General features: G+C 36.9%; 1 protein-coding gene across 2 annotated transcripts in view; it reads right to left on the bottom strand.

Annotated features, from left to right (window-relative positions):
• The window catches only part of EXOC6 (exocyst complex component 6), a 796,835-nt gene that overhangs the window by 757,176 nt on the left and 18,867 nt on the right, over positions 1–20,792 (bottom strand). The window contains exon 1 of one of the 2 annotated variants that reach the window (XM_053692418.1): positions 15,506–15,696. The exons of the other annotated variant lie outside the window; for it this stretch is intronic. Within the exon in view, the coding sequence (XP_053548393.1) occupies positions 15,506–15,603 (98 nt within the window). The 5' untranslated portion in view covers positions 15,604–15,696. Of the gene's footprint in view, positions 1–15,505; positions 15,697–20,792 lie in introns of those variants that run through there. 2 annotated transcript variants of the gene reach the window in all.

The raw sequence follows: 20,792 nt of genomic DNA, 5'->3' as shown, positions 1-20,792 counted from the left end.
AGCCCCCAGAACCTTTGTAAATATCCTTGGAGCAGTAGCTAGGCCAAACATAAAAGCTATGAACTGGAAGTGCTGATCCAGAAAAGCAAATTTCAGGAACTGAAAATGTTCCCTGTGAATTGGGACGTGAAGGTATGCATCCTTCAGGTCTATTGTGGTCATAAACTGTCCTTCCTGAACCAGAGGGCAGGATTCTCTCCATCTTGAAAGAGGGAACACTCAGAAACTTGTTTAGGCACTTTAGGTCCAGAATTGGATGAAAAATCCCTCCTTCTCCAAACCACAAAAAGGTATGAATAAAACCTCAAAACCTTTCTGCTGTAGATACCGGGACAATTACTCATAGAGAGGAGATATCCCGTACGCAACCTAAGAAGGCAGCCCTCTTTTCTGGTCTTGCCGAAAAACTGGAGAGTAGGAATCTGCCCCTGGGGCGGATGAGACTTGAATCCTATCCTGTACCCTTGAGATACAACTTCCAGGACCCAAGGATCCCGTACATCCTGGAGCCAAGCATCTGAAAAAAGAGACAGTCTGCCCCCTACTCGATCCGATCCCGGATCGGGGGCCGCCCCTTCATGCTGATTTGTTCTTAGCGGGCTTCTTAGTCTGTTTTGAAATTATTCCAGGAGTTAGACGGCATCCAAGTATTCTTGGGCAGCTCGGACTTGGAAGAGGACTGCTGTCGTTGCGACTTGTCAGCACGAAAGGAACGAAAATTAGACAGTTGCTGTCCCTTAGGTCTATTCTTCTTATCCTGCGGTAGGAAGGCACCTTTCCCTGCGGTAACCATAGAGATAATGGAGTCCAGCCCTGGACCAAATAAAATCTTCCCCTTGAAGGGAAGAAAAAGGAGTCTGGATTTAGAATTCATATCCGCAGACCAAGACTTCAACCAGAGAGCCCGGCGGGCTAGAACCGCAAAGCCAGCAGCCTTTGCATTTATTGCGAATAATCTTCATATTCCACATCACAGATGAAGGAGTTAGCAATTCTCAGTGCCTTAATTCTCTCCTAAATATTCTCAAGGGGAGTCTCCACCTCAATGAGCTCCGACATAGTGCCTCATCAGTAGGTAGTTGCTACAGCAACCGCGGCTAAAGATGCCGCCAGTTGAAATAAAAACCCTGTATGTTAAAAAAAATTCCTCAGAAAAGTTTCCATTTTTTTATCCATAGGCTCTCTAAAAGAAGAACTATCCTCCAGAGGGATAGTAGTATGCTTAGCCAGTGTGGAGATAGCGCCATCCACCTTCTGTTAGCGACAGTCTAGATGGGTTCACAGAAAAACTTTCCCTGCATCTCCAGACTCTAACTTTCATCAATACTCTCACTGAGAGGTTGACATGATTACTTAAAACTCCAGTCCTTTCTCGAAGGGAACATACCCATTACAGGACTATCCAAATCTTCTGACACTTCTCTGCCACCTCCTATAGTGATGAAAGGCAAAGAATGACTGGGGGATAGGGGAAGTGGGAGGGATAGTTAAGCCTTTGGCTGGGGTGTCTTTGCCTCCTCCTGGTGGCCAGGTGTTGTATTTTCCAACAGTAAGGAATGAAGTCGTGGACTCTTCCTGCCTTATGGAAGGAAAAGGGGATCAAACGATTTGGAAAATCAACACATGATAATACACAGAAAAACAAAAAATTGTCTCATGTGTAAATCTATAACACATGGAGCACAAACTATTGTATCTTATAGTACAGGAGACAAAGACCATTTAACGTGCAATTCCAATTACGTCATTTACGTAAACACCTGTAATTGTGGCCTTCAATATTTGGGGCGCACAACAAGAAAAATCAAAAGGAGACGGTGTGAACACCTCAGGAACTTTAAGAAGGGTTTCTTAAAACATGGGCTATCTCAACACCTCTGCTCTCACCACAAGGGGGAAACCTGTCAAGTTAGAATTACACCTATGGAACAAATACCTCCAGGTAGATATGGATTCAGAAGGATCAGACAGAGGGAAACATACAGGATTTACAAGTTTCAGTCACTGTGTCCCTCCGGTCGAAATGAAGAAATAGATTGTGCGGCTTTCTAATAGAACTAATAGGACATCTATCATTATATCATATTACCCTTTGTCCTAATCACAATGTTTCTCATTCCCTTTTTATTATTTTCACATCTTATCAAATACCTGAATGAAGGTTAGTTTTCATATATTCATAGTTACCCCCTATTTTAGGTGATACACTCCCCTTTTTTAGGGATATTTAAGGCCAATTCCTATTACCCCTTTAATATCTTAACCAACTCTTTTCTAGTTCATTCATTCCCTATGTAGGGATATTTTTATGATGATTAACCTTTTTAACTATTTCCAACCCATCACACCACCCCATCACATCACCCCATCAATTTACATTATCACCATGCCATATAACTTAAAGTGAAAGTCAATCCTAGCGTTGTACAAACGCTAGGATTGACTATTGAAACAAATAAAGGGGACTTTCATTCTTGAATTATAAGATACTTAATGTAGAAAGCTCATTTATTTGTTTCAACCACTCACCGTTCTTAGCTGCTACAGCAGCCCACGGCTAAAACATTTTTTGCTAAGAGGTGACGTTTTCACCTCTTAGCCAATAGCCGTGCGGAAAATTCAACTCCCATGGGCGCCAAGCTGGATTTACCGCACAGCTATTGGCTAAGATGTGAAAACGTCACCTCTTAGCAAAAAATTGTTTAGCCGTGGGCTGCTGTAGCAGCTAAGAAGGGCGATCGGTTGAAACATATAAAGGAGCTTTCTACCTGAAGTATCTTATAATTCAAGAATGAAAGTCCCCTTATTTGTTTCAATAGTCAATCCTAGCGTTTGTACAACACTAGGATTGACTTTCACTTTAAGGCGCACATTATCACCATGCCATATAACTTATGGCACCAAAACATATCACAAATTCATTCTTTTTAGATTTATTGTTAATTATCTATAACACTATTTCTTTACACTTACATTAGTACCATAACCTATATACATATTTTTATTTAGATTCTTCACTTTACCCTATCTATTTAGACATAACATTTATCTATGTGTTTAATTTTAGCTCTAATGTTCCACCTGAATTTCGATCCTTTAACCCATCTAATATAAAGGTTTCACCACTTCGACTAACCGTTTTGGATAAGCTATTGTTAATTATTTTTTGTTTGGATGCCTTTAATGCTTAACGAAAAATTTGTGTAAATGATGTAATCTGCATAGTTCAGACACGTTCCCAATTCAGCCCCTTTCTCCTATGGAAATTTAACAGCTTTCAGTTAAATTATTTATAATCCTTTTACGCAATAGATCGTCTGAATTATATGGTAGATAATAGTAAACGCATTGAATATATATACACATATCCGACGAAAGGTATTTAATCTTTGGAGGAATAATGTCATATGACACACATGTTCAAATGTCCAATGCGATGTTATGAGCTCTGACACGTGACATTTTCTAGACCAATGGTTTATCAAACCAAGCCATTCCCTGACCCAATGACAGTAAGAAATTTGCGATCACAATGGTTTATTTAGCCAAGTCGTTCTCTGACTCTATGTCAGTAAGGATTTTAAAATTACTAGTAAAAATAACTAGCGGTAATCACACGAACAATCTAAAGGACATCACAACATTGTATAATATAACGCCCCCTACTAAAAGGAATGTTTTTCGTTATGTGTAGCATGTGACGATGTGTAGATCAGCAATACACGTTATGATGCCACTGTTTGGATCCAGATACGATTGGGATGCCTTTAATTTAGAGTATAACGAACATATTAGTCACCTAAACAATCAAAGGTAAGATTTACTCTATGCCAGCAATTCTTATATAATCAGACATTTGATAAAAAGAAAACATTTGGAGCATTTGCTTGCTATTTTATTATACACTAAAGATCAGCCTAGAATTTTTGTATACTCGATACATATAACCATATTAGCAACATATGAGATGAAAATCACTGTAGACCAATTAGAGATAGGTAGGTGTGTGTTTCTAGACCCAATAGGATCTGCTATCAGGGAGATGCAGCAGGTAACTGCTGAGTTCCCTTGAACAGTTGTATTTTTTGTAATTGAGACATTTGATTGGTTGTTGTGTGTTTAAAAGGTTAGCATGCCTGCTATGTGATATACCATTACTTTTTTATGCCTGAGAAACCCACTGTGCTAGCGGAGAAACACGCTGTATTTTATTGGGGCTCTGAATGAATGTTTCAACCCCATACTATTAAATTCTTTTTGATGTTTTAACACACGCCTTTGGTGTACATGTGTGAAATCCTGCCTATCTGACCCTATGGAGGGAGCTGATCACCATTGTGCAGTAAGCTGGAGCACTGAGAGTCTCCAGAACGCATCTATCAGCACAACAGAGTGCTGCTACATATTGTGAGTACCCTGTATGCCCATTACACCGCACTGTTTATTTGAAAACTTATATGCACATGAAGCGCCCTCTGTTTTGTTCGTTTAGGATTCTGATTACTTTGTTGTGAAGTAAGAAAGGAGCTGCATCTGGATTGTGCATCTCTAAAGGAGCCTAAAAAGAAGGAATGAAAGAGGAAAAAGAGTCCAAGGACTTTCCTAGTATCCAGTGGATGCTCCTCTATATTTGCACAGGCGCACGTGAACCACCTGAGAGCCCTGAGAGGAAAAGCACAAAACCATAAATAAAAAAACTTTTTTGGCTAAATAAATATAATTTTTCCAATAGCACCCCTAATTGCAAAAATTATATTTATTCAACCCAAAATGTTCCAGTCAAATTTTGAAAAAAAAATTGCAGTTTTTACTTCTATCTATCGCACCGCACGTGCGATAGATAGAAGTATAGGCTTCAAGCCCATAGCACTTATTTCTTAGTGCCCTGTAGCGCCGCCCCAACCCAGCTCCTAACCTTCCAAACCGCACAGATTTAGCTGTGCGAGTAAGAGCCACATGATGTCACAGTGAGGGAGGCAGAGCCTGGTTGGCGCAAAACGGAGTCGAAGGCAGCAAGTGAGAGGAGAGGACAGGCAGTGGGCACATCCAGGGGCAAAACTTCCAGTCCAGGCAGGAGAATGGCGACTTGCTCCAGAGATCAGAGCTAAAAGTAAGTGGGCGGAAGGAGCATGGGAAGCAGCCTTTATTAATGGGGCTTTTTAGCGTGCTATGGAGCTCAATAACTTAATGTTTGCTCGTGGAAATCCAGGTTCAATCACCTTATTTATATTTAACAGTAACTCCTTGTAACCTGTGAAGGGCTTCATTGCATTGCACTGTTTACTTCCACCGGCTGCTAAAGTGCTAAATAAGGCACACAGCATAATAATAAATCCATCATAAATAAAGACAGTATGGATTTTATAGCCTCTGAACTTTTTTCTCAAGTTGTTTAGTTGCAGTGGTCTGGAATGAGGAGAGAGAGAGAGAGAGAGAGAGAGAGAGACTGAGAGAGACAGATATATATAGAGAGAGAGACTGAGATAGAGACAGAGAGAGAGAGAGAGAGAGAGACAGAGAGAGAGAGACAGACAGAGAGAGAGACTGAGACAGAGACAGAGAGAGAGACAGAGAGAGAGACAGAGAGAGAGACAGAGATATATAGAGAGAGACTGAGACACAGAGAGAGAGACAGAGAGAGAGACAGAGAGAGAGACAGAGATAGAGACTGAGAGAGACTGAGAGAGAGAGGGACTGAGAGACAGAGATAGAGACAGAGAGAGAGAGACAGAGAGAGAGAGAGACAGAGAGAGAGAGACAGAGAGAGATAGAGACAGAGAGAGAGAGAGGGACTGAGAGAGAGGGACTGAGAGAGAGGGACTGAGAGAGAGAGATACAGAGATAGAGACTGAGAGAGAGACAGAGAGAGAGAGACTGAGAGAAAGAGAGAGAGAGACTGAGAGAGAGAGACTGAGACTGACTCAAGGTGGTATTTATCCCCAGTTCATGTATTGTGAACCCCCATTTGAATAACCCATGAGCCGCCACTGCTAGTATTACAAGTATACATTACCCAGTACCCTTTTCTCCTATTTGTATACAGGACTTTACAGTTCACATTTTTCATTTGATATCATCTGATATTTTGGTCTTGGATTGTTTGAATCTTATTAGCATTTTGCATTAAGAGTATAGTGTTGACAAATATCTGTATAATAACACTAGCATCTGTTTGCTACATATATTCCATAGATCTCAGATATACATTATATTTGTATGCCCATTCTGACACATACATACATATTGTTGTCACTTTTTATGATATAGCGCCCCTAGAGAGACTTAGTGCTCACATTGGTCTTTTTTTTTTTATATATATATTTATGAGTGTGTGTGTTTGTGTATTTTGTGTGTTTTTTTGTGTGTCATATTTTGCTTAACTCTTTCAGGCCAGATGCAACCGTCCTAGTTGAGATCAGAAACAAAACTTAAAAAAGGAAGTCACATGATTGTCACTGTGATTGTATGACTCAAAATTGTGCTGATTGGCTCCTGGGGGAGTGCCTGCGCCCCCCAGTCGGATCCACTGCCGTTTTTACAAGGAGGGGAGCAGGACACCACAAAAGCTAGGATGTTCCATGTCGTCCTTGGTTTTAGGATGACATGAAACGTCCTAACGGCATCTAGGGATTAATGTGAGGTAGGGATATGGCTAATTTTGTACCTCTTCAAATGCGTGGGAAATGCTCCTCGCCACATATCAGAAGAAGCTTACATGGAAGGTACATGAAATTAGACAAAGAGTCTAACCCATTAGTGATTAGCAATGGCTACAACAATTTTTTTGCTAATAATCCCCCATTTGTGTGGTATATTAATGTATAAAAAAAATATTGTAAACCTGTCTTACAAGTGTTTGTTTTGGACTATATTAAAATAATGGGGGTTGCAAAACATTTTCCAATGCAAAAATGGGTGAATACATTTTAAGAAGATCTGGTCTAGAACACTACTTCCTAAACTAATCAGACCGGGTGGTAACTGACAAACCATGCTCTTACACAATCGGTTGTGTGTAAGAATTGGGCAGCATTGCACAAGCAATTGTTTGTGAATTTATACATATGGACAGCGAATTTGATCCCAAGAAATTTGCCCATTTGGAGAAAGATACATCTGCCCTTAAAGGGACACTGAACCCAGTTCTTTTCTTTCATGATTCAGATAGAACATGCAATGTTAAGCAACTTTCTAATTTATTCCCATCATCAAATTTTCTTCGTTCTCTAGTTTTCTTTATTTGTAAAAGCAGGATTCTAAGCTAAGGAGCTGCTTGCTGATTGGTGGCTGCATTTTTTAGAAAAAAATTGATAATAGGAGTAAATTAGAAAGTTGCTTAAAATTGCATGTTCTGTCTGAAAGGTGAAAATAATAATTTTGGGTTTAGTATCCCTTTAAGTAAAAAAGTAAAACATTTTTTATTTTAATTAAAACAGTCTTAAATTAAAAAGAAAAAAGTTAAATGACGAAAAGAAAAACCACAAGCAATATTATACATGATCATAGAATGACTTAACCTCAGTGAGGAATGAGTAAGGGCAGCCAAATACAAGTTATCTAATTTGGGACTCGCATAAAAGTGCAGGAAGAAAATGTTCTGTGTATGATCATTGCTTGAAGTGTTATTTCAGCATTTCTATATTTACAGAACTAATGTCAAACATACAACTTATTAAAAAGTCATAGACAATACTACTTTGCTAACATAAACATTTAACGCTTATAATACAACAGGTTGAAATGTTTTCGCATTCAAAAATAAATCTTTTTGAATTTTTTTTATAATTTTCAGGATAGATTATATATATATATTACGCATACACAACTCTCAGTTTTATAGGGTAATAAGGTCAACTCCCACGGGAAAATAGCAAGCAACACAAAATATTCTCTTTTAGACAAAAATAGATACAAAAGTTCTATAAATATTTCACAGCCGTTTCCAATCCAGAATGTTATTGCAACTACAGTAAACATTACATGAATTGTGTGGGTAGTTTACAGGGGAAAAACGCTGGAATTTAAGGTAAATGGAAACTCAAACGTTCATGATTTTGGTAGAGAGTGCAATTTTAAACATTCCAATTTGCTTCTATTATCAATTTTACTTTGTCTGGAACAACTATATGACAGAAGTTTTGCAACAATGTTTTTAGCCTTATTTTATATTAAGAAAACACTGCTGACATCTAGTGGTCAAAGGTGTTTAAAATTGTAGAAAACATTGATGAAACTGCTGCCATATACACGGGTTAAAGGAACATTAAAGGGACACTGAACCCAATTTTTTTCTTTTGTGATTCAGATAGAACATTTAATTTTAAGCAACTTTCTAATTTACTCCTATTATCATTTTTTCTTCGTTATTTTGCTATCTTTAATTGAAAAAGAAGGCATCTAAGCTTTTTTCTTAGTTTAGCACTCTGGACAGCACTTTTTTGTTGGTGGATGAATTTATCCACCAATCAGCAAGGACAACCCAGGTTGTTCACCAAAAATGGGCCGGCATCTAAACTTAAATTCTTGCATTTCAAATAAAGATACCAAGAGACTAAAGAAAAGTTTATAATAGGAGTAAATTAGAAAGTTGCTTAAAATTTCATGCTCTATCTAAGTCATGAAAGAAAAAATTTGGGTTCAGTGTCCCTTTAAACACTAAATAAATTATTGCTTGAATTATGTATTCAGAGCAAAGATTAGCCTGAGAATAATGTGTACATGTATTTTTAACAACTATATTAGCTGTTTAAATATTTAAAAAAATAAGGGAAAAGTTAATGTCTATAAAGCAGTTGGCGCAGCCATATTGTAACTTAGGTTACCTTTTCTGCTGAGCCAATTAGGAATAGTTATAAATGGCTTACTAGAGTGTGTAACCAATGACTGTGTAGAATATCGCTGTGTCTGCACTTCCATGTTTAAAGTGAATTGAAAAGCCCACAATATTCAGAATTAAAGTACATGAAAGGAGAACAAAATAAATAATGAAAGTATATTGCAAAGTTGTTTTGCTACATGTAATTAAACAATTGTTATTAATATCTTGAGCTGTTTAATGTCCATTTAAGATAAAAGGAATGGTAAAATCATATTTTGTTTTCAATACATTACATAAAGCATTAACAGGTGTCATACCTGCAGCTTTTACAAAATGTTTTCTAAACTATGTTTTTATACCCAATCTGGCACTTGATATGCTGCTATGTAGCCCACCCCTTCATGCAAGCCTTTTTTTGTAGTTAGAAACAGAGAGGGTGTACAGCCAATCAGATGCCTGACTGCCTGACTCTTAGCCCTGCATTATAACTGCATGTACTGTGTCAGGATCAGATGGTTGTAACTCAGAAAGGAGGAGGGAGGTCTAATTACAGTATAAGGCAGTAGAGGGTTAACCCCTTTTTTACTGTACCGCCCACCTGTTTCAAACTAAAAAAAAGTCTTGCTTGAAATCGGCAGGTAACAACTTGCAATTGCTTTCTGCAACGAAAAAAAAATATTGTTTGTTTCAACATCTTCATTGCTAAGGTTTTTCATGCAGGTGCACTAGATCTTTTTTTTTTAGATATGTAATATAAATTCCAGTGTTTTTCTGATAACTACCTACACAATGGATATATTGTTATTTCAGCAAATCTTTCCAATTCAAAAATACCTCTAGTTTATATATCGCAAAAAAGCAACCACTCAGAAAGGAAACAAAATATTTTTATGTCATTTTCTATAACCTACATGGTAAACAACAGTGCGTGAGCGCAAATACTTTATGATTCTACACTTTTTACGTCAATTCACCTTCCTAAAGCACTAAAATATAGACTGATATACAAATTATAAAATTCAATTAAATTTTTTGTCTGACCCAACTAGAATTTTACACACAAAGAGTATGGATAAAGCCAAACAATTAAATATTAGATTCATTTAAAAGATGCAATTTTGATATTAAAGGGACAATAAAGTCATAATTAGATATTCATGATTAAGACAGAACATACAATTTTAAACAACTTTCCAATTTACTTATATTACTTATTTTGCTTCATTCTCTTGTTATCCTTTGCTTAAAGGTTTATCTAGGAAAGTTCAGGAGTTCTTGCTGCTGATTGGTCGCTGCACATATATAACGATTGTCATTGGCTCACCTATGGGTTCCGTTAGAAACCAGTAAGTGCATTGCTGCTCCTTCAACAAATGATACCAATAGAATAAAGCTAATTTGATAATAGGAAGTAAACTGCAAAGTTGTTTAAAATTGTATGTTCTACTTAAATCATAATAGAAAAAAATTGGGTTTCATGTCCCTTTATTAAGGAGGGATGTTGTAACTTGTTTGACAATGGGTGCATGTTCTTACCCCTGTCCAAATTAGCATAATAAAAATAAAGTTAAAAAAATCCCTATCCCACCTAGAAAAAAGTGACCTCTCATTTGAAAGAAGGGAAGCCCCTCTTTATAATGAGGGGGTCTAATGGTGTCCAAGAATGTATGTAACCACCAGTCAAATTGTATGTAACCACCAGTCAAAATTGTGAGCACCTGTTCCACCGGACACCATGGCATTTTGTATAGACTATCACAGGGCCCCCCATTTCCCATGCTGCTTTTTCAAAAAGGGGTCTGCCCTTTCATGAAGAGTGTTATGTGTGTGTGTTTGCTCCAACAAAATAAATATATTAGGTAGGTGACTGACATTTTTATCAGTGATAGGGATTTAGGAGTCCTCATTGCGGGGCTAGACAAGTTTGTGCAAAATCTAGGAGCCAGTCCATAAAGGTATATTCATAGACAAACACATATACAGTATACATTATATAATAACACAATAAAAATAAGATTTTTATTTCACAGCTGCGAGGCCTAGAAAGGATCCAGCAACACCAAGCTACATTTTATGTGTGCCTGATGGTGGCCACTGGCCAGCAGTGGGAAGTGGAGGGCACCCATAGGTGTCTTATGGACTCTAAATCATGGAACCTGTGCCTAATTTTAAGCTCCCTGGTGCCTGGATTTGTTGAGCCCTGTCTTATTGGAAACAGATTACAAGAAATTATTATTCCTCTTTGGTGATTCTCTGCAATCTGGGGGGGGGGGGTACATCAGATTTGACGGAGGGACTTTTCATTATTCAAATGGTGGTCATTTGTTACTTTAAGTGGTACAAGTTGGAAGATAGGGGCTTTGCTATAGCTCACTGCTTTTCACCAAATTCTTCATGCCAAGTCATACTTCAGATCATAGGCATTTTTAATACAATCACCTGCTTCATTCACTTAAAAAATAAGCAGTCACCCCTCTTATAAAAGAGACGTCACACATCCTACTATGTTGTTAACATACCCTCTAACTATAGGAAAACCAGTGAGAAAGTAACTAGCACTGTCTGATTGCATATAATGTCACTGCATATACAGACTATAATGTCACTGCATATACAAACGATAATGTCACTGCATATACAAACGATAATGTCACTGCATATACAAACTATAATGTCACTGCATATACAAACGACAATGTCACTGCATATACAAACGATAATGTCACTGCATATACAAACGACAATGTCACTGCATATACAAACTATAAACGATAATGTCACTGCATATACAAACTATAATGTCACTGCATATACAAACGATAATGTCACTGCATATACAAACAATAATGTCACTGCATATACAAACTATAATGTCACTGCATATACAAACGACAATGTCACTGCATATACAAACGATAATGTCACTGCATATACAAACGACAATGTCACTGCATATACAAACTATAAACGATAATGTCACTGCATATACAAACTATAATGTCACTGCATATACAAACGATAATGTCACTGCATATACAAACTATAATGTCACTGCATATACAAACGACAATGTCACTGCATATACAAACAACAATGTCACTGCATATACAAACGACAATGTCACTGCATATACAAACTATAAACGATAATGTCACTGCATATACAAACTATAATGTCACTGCATATACAAACGATAATGTCACTGCATATACAAACTATAATGTCACTGCATATACAAACTATAATGTCACTGCATATACAAACGACAATGTCACTGCATATACAAACTATAAACGATAATGTCACTGCATATACAAACGATAATGTCACTGCATATACAAACTATAATGTCACTGCATATACAAACGACAATGTCACTGCATATACAAACAACAATGTCACTGCATATACAAACGACAATGTCACTGCATATACAAACTATAAACGATAATGTCACTGCATATACAAACTATAATGTCACTGCATATACAAACGATAATGTCACTGCATATACAAACTATAATGTCACTGCATATACAAACTATAATGTCACTGCATATACAAACGACAATGTCACTGCATATACAAACTATAAACGATAATGTCACTGCATATACAAACGATAATGTCACTGCATATACAAACTATAATGTCACTGCATATACAAACGATAATGTCACTGCATATACAAACGACAATGTCACTGCATATACAAACTATAAACGATAATGTCACTGCATATACAAACTATAATGTCACTGCATATACAAACGATAATGTCACACACACTGTCTGTTACTGCCTAACACACATGATGACAATGGAACTTTAGTTTAGAAGATGAGAAACCAAAAACATGGAAGTCACAAACTGAGGACATTGCTGTCATTTTATGGATGGCTTCAGGGTACATGATTTTGAGTATGCACATAAATGTAAGCTTAAAGGGACACTGAACACAAATTTTGTCAATCATAATCCAGATAGAGCATGCGATTTTAAGAAACTTTCTAATTTACTACTATTATCACATTTTGTTCATTCTCTTGATGTCTTTATTTGAAAAAGCAAGAATGTAAAGCTTACAAGCTGGCCCAGTTTTAGTCCAGCACCCTGGGTAGTGCTTGCTGATTGGTGGCTACATTTAGACCCCAAATGGCAACCGTTACCCAGGTGCTGAACCAAATATGGGCCGTCTCGTAAGCTTACATTCCTGCTTTTTCAAATAAAGATACCAAGAGAACAAAGAAAAATTGATAATAGGAGTAAATTAGAAAGTTGCTTAAAATTGCTGCTCTATTTGAATCACAAAAGAAAAAAATTGGGTTCAGTATCCCTTTAAAGGGACGTTATAGTGGAAAAGTTACATGCTCTAATTCATTAGCGCATGTAATATTAGCACTGCCTACCCTGCAGGTCTATGTATTTTACCTCCGCAAAGGGCTAAACACATAAAGTCACACTATGGGCCTGCAGAGAATTGCTGGTGTCGAGAAAACTCAGAGCCTATATTGCATTTTCATAGGAAAAGTGCACAATAAAATTTGTATTTTAAACATCATACAAAATAAATATTTGAAAAATTTACACAAAAATAAGCAGAGAAAATTGTATTGTTAAGGTGCATCAAAAATCGTAACAAAATTCTTCACGAAAAATCGCATTTTAACAAAAACTTAATATTTGTATGTAATATACACAGGAATAAATTGTATTAAATATGCACAGCGTAAATCGTAATTTTAGTACACTGGATGTGCAAAAATCACACAAAAATTTGTACTTCTAAATACAAAATGCAAAGTTTAATTGTTGTTTTTTTTCGTAAAATGGGCTGAGCATGAGCGTTCCATGGGCGTATATGAAAATGTCTCTCTAATCCCAGCGTAATTATGTAAACATTTTCGCACTGCAGATCTCACGTTTTTTCTCGTCAGCTAAAAGGTAGCAAGCTTTTCTCAAAACAATACAAATACTTAATACCCTAATAGAAAAACACAAGCATATGAAAATATAGGCAAATGTAAGATGCTATACGCAGAAAGCAGCATAATGTGATTTATATTTGCTGCAGGATTTAAAGTTTAATGTGCTGCTCACTTCTCTCTAAGGAGCGAAATGTCCCTATCCAGTGAGCTCCATTACTTTCAATAGGAGCCATCTCGCCACATAACCCAGGTGAACAATGGCTGCTGCTGAATGGGTCACTGGATCTGTACACTCAGGACCAGCAGTTCTCTGCAGTTCCTGAGTAGTAGTTTAGATAACAAAATGTTTAAACCCTTTCTGTGGGTTTTAAATACATAGATATGAAGGGTCTATGTCTCATTAATGCAGTTATCTTGCTAAATAATTGAATATTCGACATTTGTTTTTATGGGAAATCTTTTTTCTTTTAACACATTTTTTGACATTTTCCAAAGCCCTGTGAGTTGAATGAAAAAAAATCCAGTGTTGCCTTTATTTGAAAGAAAAAAAAAAGTTTATTACCGCTGGTTTAAATTTATGTCCAAATAATCCAAATACTAAAATCATTGGAATTTCATGGACATAAATATATGCTGAGGATATGTAAATAGTTTCAACAAAGGACACCAAGAGAATAAAGTACATTTACATACAAGTGAATTTAATGGAACGTGAAACCCAACTTTGTCTTTCATGATTCAGTGCACATATTTTTAAACCACTTTCCAACTTACTTCTTTTATCAAATACACTTCATTTTCTTGGTATACTTTGTTAAAGGAGAAACAATACACTACTGGGAGCTAGCTGAACTCATGAGGTGAGCCAATGACAACAGACATATGTGCAGCCACCAATTAGCAGCTAGCTCACACTTTGCTCTCTTTGTATCCTTTTTGAAAAGCATAAGAGCAGCAATTTACTACCGAGAGCTAGCTGGTCTCTTTAAATTCACTTGTATATAAAAGTACTTTATTCTCTTTGTGTTCTTTGTTTAAAAGCATATGTACATATCCTTATCAGCAGCAATGCACTGCTGGGCTCTATCCGTTGATTGGTGGCTACACACATATGCCTCTTGTCATTGGCTCTCCTGATGTATTCAGCTCTCTTCTAATAGCGCATTGCTGCTCTGGAGCTGACTTTACTATGTGTTTAACCAATTAGCAAGAATTACACTGTCATATTTACATTCAAGCAACAGTGCAATAACAAAATGTCCTAAAATCTAACACAGTAACACATTTTACAGTCAATCACTTATTCTAACAAATTAAAATGTGATTCCAAGATTTTACTTTCACAATCTGGGATACAAAATAAGTCCCATTAATCAGAAAGGCCACTAACATTCTGCAAAGTGATGAATTCATAAAATCATTCCTATTATTTCTATCATTGATCATGTGTTCATGGTAAATCTAATAAGTATTGCAATTATTTATAATTATCACTACTGAGTTTAATTTATTGTCAGGTTTATGTTGGAGCTCTGCATTCTGCTATTAAACCCTAAGCCACCAATAAACACAGTGTCAGCAGCACGGTGCAGCCTTTTATACCCCAACTGGGAGGAGGGAAGCGGTAAAGGGGAGCTGTCACTACAGTACCAGGCCGTGGAGAGAGGCTGTGGGACTGGGACAATGGGGACACACGATTCTGCAGCAACTCATTGGCACCTGAGGCCGGGGCCCTCCTCCTCCCTCCCAAGGCTCTTACCGTAAGGTGGGCCCCACACAAGCCGTGTCAGTGCTCTCGATCTCCTGCAGGATCCTCTCGTGCTCAGTGATGGTTTCCAGGCTCTCGTTCTCCGCCATCTTGCAGGGACAAGAGGTCGCCCGGGCTGCGGATGACAGGTTGCGAGGCTGCGGTGGTGGAGCGGTGACAGAGGTAGCGAGTGATACTACAAATGTCCGCTAGAGGGAGCAAGCATCACTCAGCTGTGCAGTAGGTTAGGCAATAGCCCACTGACAACCATAACAAAAGTCCTGTACTGCAAAAAACTATTGCTTGTGACACCCATTAACTAGTATTTATCGATGCCAGGCAAAATAAAGTTGTCGTTCCACTGTTTATTTAATTTCTTTTTCATACAGAATGTTTTTGTTACAATGTTCTCAAACATTTGTTCATATTAGGTGTTATTTGCTGCACATGTTTTTTGTCAGATATGAACTAAAACACACCAACAGGCTAGAATTATAAGACTTCCCTACCTGACCACTGGTGAGAAATTCAAAAGGTTTTTCCTTGATACTGTTTTGCATTGAGTCCCATTGCTTTTACTGATTAGTCAAATGTTTAAGATCTCAAAATATATTTCCTCATAAATTATCTATAGTGGGGAAGAAACTTTGTAAAATACTTTTTTTTTATTATTATTCTCTTGCCTGCGTTTCGAGTTAATCTGTTATGAAGAGTGTGTTTTTCTAGAGAAGTTGGAATGGTTCCTGTGAAATTAACCATTCTACATACTGCACAGTGACTGCTAAATTAGTTAAGGAGCTCACTTTTTAGGCCCCCCCCATTGCCTAAGGCAAAAACTCTCTCTCTCACACTCACACACACACACACATATATATATATATATATGTGTGTGTGTGTGTGTGTGTGTGTGTGTGTGTGACTGTCTATATATAGTGCTTAAAAGGGTGTGTGTGTATACAGGTAGCCCTCAGTTTACGCCGGGGTTAGGTTCCAGAAGGAATGGTTGTATATCGAAACCGTTGTAAATTGAAACCCAGTTTATAATGTAAGTCAATGGGAAGTGAGGGAGATAGGTTCCAGGCCCCTCTCAAAATTGTCATAAGTAACACCTAATACATTATTTTTAAAGCTTTGAAATGAAGACTTTAAATGCACAACAGCATTATAAACCTAATAAAATAATCACACAACACAGAATATATAATTAAACTAAGTTAAATGAACAAAAACATTTGCTAAACAGCATTATAAAACTAATAAAATAATCACACAGCACAGATTTCACTTGCATTTTTCTGCAAACAGTTCTTTCTATGCATTCCAATCTGGACTGATTTATAGACAGGAAGATCTTGTTCCTTTGAAATCTGCTTGATAGCTCAGGTCTGGTTAAACTGATTAATTTCAGCTTGCTTGGCTTTGCTGCAACACAAGCGGAGAGCTCCACCTTCTGGCTATTTTAATAAATGCACTGCTTATCAATGCTTTTCAATAGCAGTCACATGACTGGAAAAAAGGTTGTTATTCTGAAACGGTGTAAATTGAACCGTTGTAAAACGAGGGCCACCTGTATATATATATATATTTATATAAAAAAAGAACAATCAGGGTGGATTTGCACTCACATCTCAAAAGAAACAGCAACTGCCAGGGTGTCAGGAAAAATAAATTGTATCCAATATATTAAAGATCCGCACTCACTGGACTTGTGTCTATTGTGATATTTATTATAGTGACGTTTGGGAGGAAGAATGCCGCTTCTTTAGACCAACCAACGTTGGTCTAAAGAAGAAGCTTTCTTGCTCGAAACGTCACTATAATATATATCACAATTGACACAAGTCCAGTGAGTATAAACAATTCCCCATAGGTTTAATTAATTTAACACAAATAAGAGAAACAAACCCTACACAGACTTGGCAGCACTCATACGTCTATTTCCCAAAGACAACCTCTGGATATGACACTGAGCATGTGCAAGGCCTGTTCTGAGTGGAACCTGTCCTGTGAAACCGCTGTATGGCCTTGCCCACCTTGCTGCAGCTCAGTTTTAGGGTCTTGACAATCTTCTTATAGCCTAGGCCATCTTTATGTAGAGCAACAATTCTATTTTTCAGATCCTCATAGAGTTCTTTGCCATGAGGTGCCATTTTGAACTTCCAGTGACCAGTATGAGAGAGTGTAAGAGCGATAACACACCTGCTCCCTATTCACACCTGAGACCTTGTAACACTAACAAGTCACATGACACCGGGGAGGGAAAATGGCTAATTGGGCCCAATTTGGACATTTCCACTTAGGGGAGTACTCCCTTTTGTTGCCAACGGTTTAGACATTAATGGCTGTGTGTTGAGCTATTTTGAGGGGACAGCAAATTTACACTGTTATACAGGCTGTACACTCACTACTTTACATTGTAGCAAAGTGTAATTTCTTTAGGGTTGTCACATGAAAAGATAGAATAAAATATTTACAAAACTGTGAGGGGTGTACTCACTTTTGTGAGATACTATATATTTTTAAAACCTATGTTGTTGCAGAATAACATGGCTTTTTATCTGTATATGTATATAAAACTGATTTCAGAGAGGAGATCATTTTCTCATGGTTTCTAAACTGTAGAACCTTATCAGAGAGAAACTGTCTTTACTTACTCAATTTACAGCGTCTGATTGCACCAGAGTATTTCTGCACATGAACAGGGTTACTCATCCAGTCATATATAAAAATATGTATGTGCAAGTCAGATTATGTAGAATGTCACAAGGGCTGAGTTTTAAAGTACTATAAGTAACATTAATTATATGGTATCTCTTACCTCATCTACATGCATGGGAAGAAGAAAAAAAATCTTAAGTATAAAAAATATTAATGTAGACAAACAAATTTTATACTTATTTACAGTTTTATAGAAACATAGAAACATAGAAACATAGATATTGACGGCAGATAAGAGCCATAGGCCCAGCAAGTCTGCCCGACCTTACCTAACAGTATAAACTTATCTAGTTCGTAGGATAGCCCTATGCTTGTCCCATGCATTTTTAAAGTCCCCCACAGTGTTTGTTGCTACTACCTCTTGAGGAAGTTTATTCCATAAATCAATCACTCTTTCTGTAAAGAAGTGCTTCCTCAAATTACTTCTGAATCTACTACCCTTTAGCTTGAGCTCATGACCCCTTGTTCTTGAATTTTCCATTTTATGTAAAATACCCACAGCCTCAGTTTTACTAAACCCTTTAATGTACTTGAAAGTTGCTATCATATCACCTCTTTCCCTTCTCTCCTCTAAGCTATACATATTTAGGTCATTGAGCCTATCCTGGTAAGTTTTATTTTTTAGACCATGTACCATTTTGGTAGCCCTCCTTTGCACAGATTCAAGTTTGTTAATATCCTTCTGAAGATATGGCCTCCAGAACTGCACACAGTACTCAAGATGAGGCCTAACTAATGATCTATAAAGTGGCATAAGAACCTTACTATTTCTGCTGCAAATACCTCTACCAATACATCCAAGCATTCTGCTAGCCTTACTCGCTGCATTACTACATTGTTTACTAAGTTTTAAATCATCTGAAATAATAATTCCCAAGTCCTGTTCCTCGTCTGTAACAGTCAGTAAAGTGTCATTGAGTCTGTAATTAACATTTGGATTTTTCTTCCCTAAATGCATTATTTTACACTTTGCTGTGTTAAACTTTAGACCCCAGTCATTTGTCCAATCCTCCAATTGTTGTATATCACTTCTCATTTTGTCTACCCCCCCTGGAACATCCACTCTGTTGCAAATTTTTGTATCATCTGCAAAGAGACATACTTTCCCCTGTAGCCCTTTGCTGATATCGCAGATAAATATGTTAAATAGCTTTGGGCAAGTTAAATAACATTTTCATTCACCATGTGATTTCCAGAGAACCATGTGACCCATACTCCATATAACAATGGCTTCAAGTGTGTGCTGGTTTATTTTGGTAGAACCTTTGTCCTTGCCATCCTCGTGGTATCCTTTGTTGAAAAGCATACTTAGTTAGGCACAGGAGCAGCAATATAGTACTGGAAGCTGACATGCCTCTCGTCTTTGGCTCACCCAATGTGTTTAACTCCCAGTAGTGCATTGATGCGCTAAAGGCTACTCGTGGTAAAATATTTTACTAGAAGCATTTGTGCTAAAGCAGGTATATAGCAAAAAAACAGCTTTTATTTAAAACTGTAATACACTCATACATATTTCAATTTTGGCCATTATGTTCCTTTAATAAATACATCACTAAGATCTTCACGCTGCTTGTCTGTAAAATTGACAGCTTAAGTAACACATTAGCATCAATGTTAGATAAAGAAAAGGAGAAATACATTCTGGTTGAGTTGTTGTTTATTAACTCATTTTTAAAGCGTTATATAACTCCAAAATATTATTTTGTGATTCAGATAGATGATATAATTTTAAACAACTTTCCAATATACTTCTATTATAGTTGCTGCTCATTCCACAAAGGATACCAAGAGAATGAAACAAAATTGCTAATAGAAGTCAATTAGAAACTTGCTATACAATGTATGCTCCATCTGAATCATGAAAGAAAAAAATGTTTCATTATTGCAAGTGCAACATTGTTGCAATATACATTCATTATTTATTTTGCTGCCTTTTGTTGTAAAATACATCTAAAATCTGTCCTTGTTTTAATTTCTCCCAGGGAGGTTTGGGTTAATACTTTAAGGCAATTTATGTAAGCTTTTGTTTACTTCACCCTTCTCCCTAAGATTCTCAGCAGTCACATGTTTGTAAAGGGTGGATTATCAGTATTGCATCAACAATCATGATAGGAGAATTATTCTTCGAAATAGTAGCTTAGTTAAATCAGTACTAAACCACCTTAAAGGGACATTATACACTAGATGTTTCTTTGCATAAATGTTTTGTAGATGATACATTTATATAGCCCCAACATTTTTTAAAATGTATAGTTTTGTTTATTTTTAAATAACATTGCTCTGATTTTCAGACTTCTAACCAAGCTCCAAAGTTTTAGAAGAATACTGATGTATACCTACTCCAGCTTGCTCCTGTTTGTATAAAGGGTCTTTTCATATGCAAAGGAAGGGGTAGGGGGGAGAGTCTGCTTTTTCACACTTGCAGTGGGTGTTCCAGCAACCGTTTTAGCAGAGCTAAACTGAAAGCTTCTAAGTAAGTTTTTTTTAACAGTTTTATATATATATATATATATATATATACACACACTAGATAGATCAATATATATTATCTATCTATCTATATCTATATATTTAGCTATTT

Source organism: Bombina bombina, chromosome 9 (genome assembly GCF_027579735.1).
Source record: "Bombina bombina isolate aBomBom1 chromosome 9, aBomBom1.pri, whole genome shotgun sequence".
In the NCBI taxonomy this organism is placed as follows: Eukaryota; Metazoa; Chordata; class Amphibia; order Anura; family Bombinatoridae; genus Bombina; species Bombina bombina.
This window is presented reverse-complemented; position numbering and strand designations above follow the sequence as displayed.